The following is a 6,878-nucleotide window of genomic DNA, read 5'->3' on the forward strand; positions in this document are numbered from 1 at the left end:
CCCCACTCCGGGGAGATAGCCAGGATGCAGACTGGGGTCAACGTTGTATTCATTTCCTACTGCCGCCCTAACAAACTACCACAAGCTTAGTGACTTAAAACGACACAGATGGGTCATCTTACAGCTCGGGAGGTCAGCAGTCAGGCGCGGACCACGCTGGACTGAAGTCAAGGTGTGGGCAGGGCTGTGTTTCTCTCTGGAGGCCCTGGGGTTTGGGGATCCGTTTCCTCGTCTTGTCCAGCATCTAGAGGTCACCTGCATTCTTTGGTTTGTGGCCCCCTTCCATCCTTCAAGCCAGCAACATCTCCCTCTCTCTGTCTCTCTCTCTCTCTCTCTCTCTCTCTCACCCTCATCCTCCCTCTCCCTCCTTTTCCCTTTCTGAATTTCACTTTTAAGGACCCTTGTGAGGCCATTGGGCCCACCTGGATAATCCAAGAGAATCTTATTTTAAGGTCAGCTCCTCAGCCACGTTTTTGCCATGTAAGGCAGCCTGTTCACCAGTTCTGGGGATTCGAGGGTGGACATCTTGGGGGACCCATTGCTCGGCCTGCCACAAACATCCATACTAATCTGGCATCACTGGACATCACTGATACCTTCTGTCCTCCTTCCTTCCTTCCATCCTCCTGTTATTTCGCACATGCTTCGCTGAAGCCTAACCACAAGTCTAAGGGCTCGGGTGTGGGCCCGGGGCACTATGAGCTTCCCTAGCGAAATCCTCAGGTTCCTCCTTACCAGGCCTGCCTCCAGCCATGTCTGCTGTCTTGGCCAAGGCCCAGCTGACCCACGAAACTGGATCGCGGCACGTTGGTGGCTTAATGAGGGGGGACTGACAGCACAGTGGTTCCCACTCCTGCAAAGGGAAGGTCTTAACCCACTAGCCCTGCCGCCTGTCTTTCTGGGGAGCCCCGGTCATTTCCTCTACGTGCTTCCACCTCAACTGTAGCGCCCCCCCATGCCCCCAGGTGGCTTGTGTGCTAATGACTGTTAGCAAGCCATCCGATCTGGGTGCTTTGCTTCGATCCCAATGGGTCATTACCCCAGAGGGAGCCCGCACCCCCTCTCACGTGAACAGCTGGCTACGGCCTTCTAGCAGGATCCTCGGATACCACCACTTGATCCCAAACCAACTTGGAGTCTCATTATTTTCAACCCTAAGTCTAGCCAGTTGGGAGCACTTCCCGGTCTGGTTAAGCTTTGCAGTTCGCAGCCTCCTCACGTTTTGCCAGTGCCTTCCCTCCTGCCCAGAAATACCGTCTTCCCTTCTCTTTGCCCTTGGCCCTACCACGTGTCCCTTCGGGTCTGCTCATTTCTGTCTTCAAGAAGCCTTCCTCAATGGCTCAGGCCACAGGGCTCTGAGCGCCCCGTTCATGGTCCGTGAGCCACTCTTTTGCCACGTGGCCTAGACTGCCCGCGACGTCCCTGCTGGCCTAAGCTTCTGGAGTGCCGGGACTAGGTCTTCATGTCTGAAGGCCCTTCCCCAAATTATGTCTCTACAGTGGCCGGCCAGTCCGGGTAACAGCGCACACCCACGCACCCGGGTGCTTCCCCGTGAGGGGCGGGGGCACCCGGGAGGGCCCAGAGGAGGCTCGACGTAGACGTTAACGCAAGCAGCACAAGCTGCCACAGATCTGGGGCCGGGCGAGGAGGGCCGGAAACTCATCCCCGACGCCTGGGCCGGGCTGGCCATAATGATGCGCGACAAACACGGCCTGGGCCCGATTACCTTGTTTATTGCAACCTTGGAAGCAGAATTTTAGACATTAAAAAAAAAAAACAAAAAACCCAGGAACGAATACACAGGTCTTGGGGACCACAGCTACAGTCGCTGCTGAGTTGGAGGCCTCGGGCCAAGGCCCCATAGGGGCAGCCTCTACTATGCTTTCCGCTTCGTGCTCTCCGAACATGGGGAAGGCCAAGGTCTAGTTACCGGATAAGAAGGGCAGTGGGGCTCTGGGCAGCCGCCTCCGAAGTGGCAGTGGGGCGTGGCGGCTAAGGAGCAGCAGGGGCGGCGGCGGCGGCGGTCGGGAGGAGGGGGTGCCTCCCTGGGAGACCCCGGGGGTGCCGGGGCTGCCAGGGCATCCCCGGAGTGCGCGTGGGGCGTGAGGCTGCGGGGCGAGGGAGGGAGGGAGGGAGGGAGGAGCCTGGGGTGTGGGGGTGGTCGGGGCCGCGGGGCGAAAGGAGAGCCCCCGTCCGGCCTCACAAGCCCGAGTAGGAGGCCTCCGTGGTCTCGGACCAGGACGACTCCCGGCGGGAGGACGACGGCGGCCGCTGGTGCCCTCTCTGGCCGGGCCGGCCCAGGCGCGCGAGCAGCCCCCACATGCGCTCTCGGAACTTGATGCCCACAAAGGCGTAGAGCAGCGGGTTGAGGCAGCAGTGCATGTAGCCCAGGCCGGCCGTGACCGACTTGGCCACGTCCACGCGGCTCTCCCGGCCACAGTTGCGGCTCAAGGCCCCCAGGTCCATGAGGGTGTCCAGCAGCACCACCAGGTGGTAAGGGGTCCAGCAGAGGGCAAAGGCCGCCACGACCGCCACGACCAGCCGCATGGCGCGCAGCCGTCGCTGGCCCCTGGAGACGAGCAGCACAGCCAGGATGCGGGCGTAGCAGTAGGCCATGACCAGCAAGGGCAGCAGGAAGCCGGCGACCAGCTGCAGGACGCGCAGGGCCGTGCGGCCCACCTGCGGGAAGTCGTACTGACAGTGGGTGGCGTTGAGGCGCTCGTCGCGGTGGGCCGACAGGAAGATGAAGTCGGGGATGGCGAAGAAGAGGCAGAGCCCCCAGACGACCACGCAGGTGACGGTCACGCGGCCCGGGGGCCCCCGGCGGTACAGCTGGGTGGCGTGCACGATGCTCAAGTAGCGGTCAAAGCTGATGCAGGCCAGCAGGAGGGCCCCGGCGTAGAAGTTGATGTTGAAGAGGGCCCCGGCCACCTTGCAGAGGCCAGACCCGAAGACCCACTGGATGGCGGCGTCCACCGCCCACAGGGGCAGGGTCAGCACGAGCAGTATGTCGGCCGCGGCCAGGTGGAGCAGGAAGGTGTCGGTGGTGCTCCGGGCTGCCCGCTGGCTCAGCAGCACGGCTGCCACAGCGCCGTTGCCCAGCAGCCCCAGCACGAAGAGGAGGCCGTACAGGGCCGGCTGGAAGGTGCGGTCGAAGCTCAAGCTGAAGTCCTGCGGGCACGGCGGGGACGGGCAGCAGGACTCGCTCTCGTTCTCCCCGTAGTCATAGGAGGAGCTGCAGTTTTCCAGGAGGAAGGCGAGCTCGGACGCTTGGATCACTTGGCGTTCGCTCATCTGCGGGCGGAGGCAGGGAACGGACCCCGTGAAGGCCTGGCACTCACCGTGGGAGCGTGGCTCTGAGTGGCCCCTCCGTCAGGCAGGCCCCAGGCCGGGGCCATCCCGCGCGTCACCGTTCCTGCCTTTCTTCCGAGGCCTCGCCCGCGGAACTCAGAGCTCGGTCTGCTGGGCCTTGGCCATCACCGCCCACCCGCCCCCCCCCCCCCCCCACCCCCAACCCCAACCCCAACCCCAACCACCGTGGGTGGTGGTGGGGGGGCGGGGTGGGGTAAAGTCTCATCTCAGAGCCAGCTTCTCTCTCACCCTTCTGGGCCACCCCATCAGCCCGGGGATTGTGGGCCCGAGGGAAAGCTGCCCTCCCATGCCAAGAGCCCTCCCTGCCCCCTCTCCCCTCTCCTGGCTCTTCCTTCACCACTCGCCCTTCTGTTTCCCCGGCCACGCCTAGTTCTACCACTTTCCTCCCCAGGCACCTCCCCACAGTCCCCTTAGTCAGTCGCTGGCCCTCTACTTCCCTCCTCAGCCCTCACTGAGGGACCCCAACTTCCTGCTCCCCATGGGGCCCCTCCACAAATCACTGAAGCCCCCCCCAGCCCCCCATCACATGCTTTCGGCTCCTGTTCTTCCCTTCCCAAACGCGGAGGCCACCTGCCACCCACTGGGGGTTGCCCCAGCCCAACTCTAATAGAACTACTCCTTACCCCGTCACCTTGCCAACCACCCCGGAGCCACGAGCCTTCTCAGTGCCAATTCAGTCCCGCGTGGAAGAGTAAGTTCTAACTCAGAGCTGAAGGCAGCCTTGGAGGCCGTCGGGGGGTGAGCCTCTACGGCCCACATTTTGCAGATGAGGCGCCAAAGCCAGACAGGACAGGGGACTCGTCCGCGGTCCTGCACAAGGCGGGGGGCCACGGTGGGCTCCCAATTCCCCGGCCCAGGGCTCCTTCTACCACAACCCCTGCATTGTCTGTCTACTCACCCAACCCCCAGGTGGCCCCGGCTCGGGGTGGGGTGGGGGGAGGTGGGCAGCCCTGACTTTGCCCCAGTATCCCGGGCCCTCCGCTCTGAGCGGCGTACCTGTGTCCCTCCCGGCCTGCCGGAGCAGCGCTTACCTCAGGGACTGTCGCCGGACTGGTACTCTGGCTGCCGGGCTGTGTGCTGCCTGCCCCTCTGCTTTGGTGCTTGTGGTCGGCAACTTGCGCTACACAAAGGAAGTGAGGGTTTCACATGATTCTCGGCAGCAGCCTCTTCCATGGGGTTGTCTGTACCAGACCTCCCCAGACCCAAGGCCGCGGGAGTTTCTACTCCAGCCATTTCCCCCGAGGCCAGGGGAAGCTGCTCTGGAGGAACTGGCTGCCAGCCTGGGACCAGACAGCCTGGGGTCTGGGGAAGGGCAGGGCCTCTGAGGGGAGAGATCTGAAGGAGAAGCGGCGTGTCTGGGAAGTGGGGGGGGGGCAGCCCCGCTGCCAGGGGCATGGACCGCTGCTCCCGCACTAGGATAGTCAATGCTCGATGCACCTGGACTCGCCTTCATCGGCCCCGGGCTGGAGCGGACTGTAGATTGCATGGCTAAACGTCTTCAGTCTGTAAAAGAGATGAACCTTCCCGATAAATGAAAATATTTACTTATTTTTAAAGGTTTTATTTATTTGAGAGAGGTAGAGAGAGAGAGAGAGAGAGAGAGAGAGCACGCACGGGGGGTGGGGCAGGGGCAGAGAGGGAGAAGCAGGTTTCCCACCAAGCCAGGAAGCCTGACGCGGGGCTCGATCCCAGGAACCCGGGATCACGACCCGAGCCGAAGGCAGACGCCCAACCGACTGAGCCACCCAGGTGTCCCCTAAAAATGAAAATATTTTAAAGCGCTCCATCACATTGAATCTAGTCTTCCACTATTGCCCCTCCCTGCTAGTCAACAGGGGCCGAAGAAAGGGAACTACTAGTAATGAACTTGGTATGTGCTAGACAGGGCTTTAGGTGCTTTCTCCGACACTGCCTCATTCAAACCACACAATGCCCCTGTGGGGCGGGGGGTTATCTCCAAGGCTAATCCAGAACGGGAGGGGAAAGGCCCTCGGCAGACACAGCAAGTAAGGCTGGGTGCTGGGCATGAAACCACGGCTGTCTCTCTTTTTACCACTCATTCCATTGCCTTCAGTCTTTTTACAGGGATAAGCTAGGATACCGGTATGCAGTTAAAAACAAATGACCTGCTGGGACACCTGGGTGGCTCAGTCGTTAAGCGTCTGCCTTCAGCTCAGGTCATGATCCCAGGGTCCTGGGATCCAGCCCCGCATCGGGCTCCCCGCTCAGCGGGGAGCCTGCCTCTCCCTCTCCCTCTGCCTGCCGCTCCCCCTGCTCCTGCTTCTCTCTCTCTCTCTCTCAAATAAATAAACAAAATCTTTTAAAAAAATGACTCGAAGCTCTATATTTTGACATGGCTTTGGCTAGAAAAATCCAATGACCACATGGTGGAAAAGGCCAGTTATAGAGTACATCATGTAGAGTTGGACACCACTTATGTAAATTCTAGAAACCACACACAAGAAACAATACCACGTTGTTTTGGATGCAGCTATTTGTTCTAGAAGTTTAAAACAGGCTGGAGGGGCGCCTGGCTGGCTCAGTCGGTAGAACGCTCAACTCTTGATCTCGGGGGTGTGAGTCCGAGCCCCACATTGGGTGGAGAGATTACTTCAAAAAAAAAATAAAATCTTAACAAAAAATTAAAAAAATAAGACAGGGACTGGACACGCTAACAAATTCATGAGAGTAGTCGCTTCGGGGGCGAGAGGAAGGAGGATAGGGTTGGGGAAGAATACACTGGGGCTGCACCAGTTTCTCTCCCCTCCTGGCCCTTGGCCCTCTGCCCCCTTCTCCCCTCCCTAGTGCCCTGTGCTCCTTATCTGCAGGGAAAGGCTGCCCCTACCTTGCATCTTGCTAAGCAGTTTCCTCTTTCCCTCTCTGCCACCCAGATGAAAAGGAGAGGCACACACACACACACACACACACACACAGAGAGAGAGAGAGAGAGAGAGAGAGAGAGAGAGAGAGAGAGAGAGATTGAGGCAAAGCCAGTCCTTTGGGGGCTAGTTTTCAGTCAGAGTGCTTCTCCAGAGCCTCCAGGCTCAGGCCTGGAATTTGCCTCAAACTTCTTGACAAGACGCACGCTTGCCAGGCAGAGGGCCCCTTCGCCACCTTCTGTGGACAGAAGCTGTGACTCTTCTCGCTCTAAACAGCTTGTCGCCCGCAAGGTCCGGGCCAGCGGGAGCTGAGGGCCCGGGGGATGTCGGGAGGAGCAGTGCGGGTCGATGGCACTGGTGATTCCAGGAGCCTCGGCAGTTAGGATGGGCTGGACTTGGCAGTTGACTGCCTACAGAGTGAGGAAGAAGGGTAGGAGCTGGGAGCCCCGTTTCTGGCTGCCGGCCCGTGAGGCGTTTCCATTGACGGGGCTTCTCTACACGTGCAAGAAGTGAGGCTAACAAAAATCTCGGTTCGACTGAAAGGAGGATCTCGTATTCTGCGATGAGGTCCTTCATCCCCCTCTTGGTATTGAAAGGGTCTTTTCGGCATGAAATGGTGGGGGAAAA

The 6,878-nt window shown here is 60.1% G+C and overlaps 1 protein-coding gene across 3 annotated transcripts; it reads right to left on the minus strand.

Annotated features, from left to right (window-relative positions):
- Positions 1-1,728: 1,728 nt before the first annotated feature.
- On the minus strand, positions 1,729-4,641 carry CXCR3 (C-X-C motif chemokine receptor 3). 3 transcript variants are annotated; one of them, XM_025852696.2, is made up of 3 exons: positions 4,404-4,641; positions 3,996-4,182; positions 1,729-3,294 (listed from the first exon to the last, which is right to left on the minus strand). In XM_025852696.2, the coding sequence occupies exon 3, from the start codon at positions 3,292-3,294 to the stop codon at positions 2,200-2,202; it is 1,095 nt and encodes a 364-aa protein (XP_025708481.1). In that variant the 5' UTR covers positions 3,996-4,182; positions 4,404-4,641; the 3' UTR covers positions 1,729-2,199. The 3 variants fall into 3 exon arrangements, with proteins under 3 accessions (XP_025708481.1, XP_025708441.1, XP_025708516.1); XM_025852656.2 differs by lacking the exon at positions 3,996-4,182 and having other exon boundaries at positions 4,404-4,637; XM_025852731.2 differs by lacking the exons at positions 3,996-4,182; positions 4,404-4,641 and adding an exon at positions 4,369-4,392.
- Between the last annotated feature and the right edge of the window lie 2,237 nt (positions 4,642-6,878).

Source organism: Callorhinus ursinus, unplaced genomic scaffold, assembly GCF_003265705.2.
Source record: "Callorhinus ursinus isolate GAN/ISIS: 27379988/994484 unplaced genomic scaffold, GSC_fseal_2.0 scaffold66, whole genome shotgun sequence".
In the NCBI taxonomy this organism is placed as follows: domain Eukaryota; kingdom Metazoa; phylum Chordata; class Mammalia; order Carnivora; family Otariidae; genus Callorhinus; species Callorhinus ursinus.

Excerpts from the sequence above, each read along its gene's own strand:
- CXCR3 (XM_025852696.2), bottom strand. The coding sequence starts at position 3,294 with ATGAGCGAACGCCAAGTGATCCAAGCGTCCGAGCTCGCCTTCCTCCTG.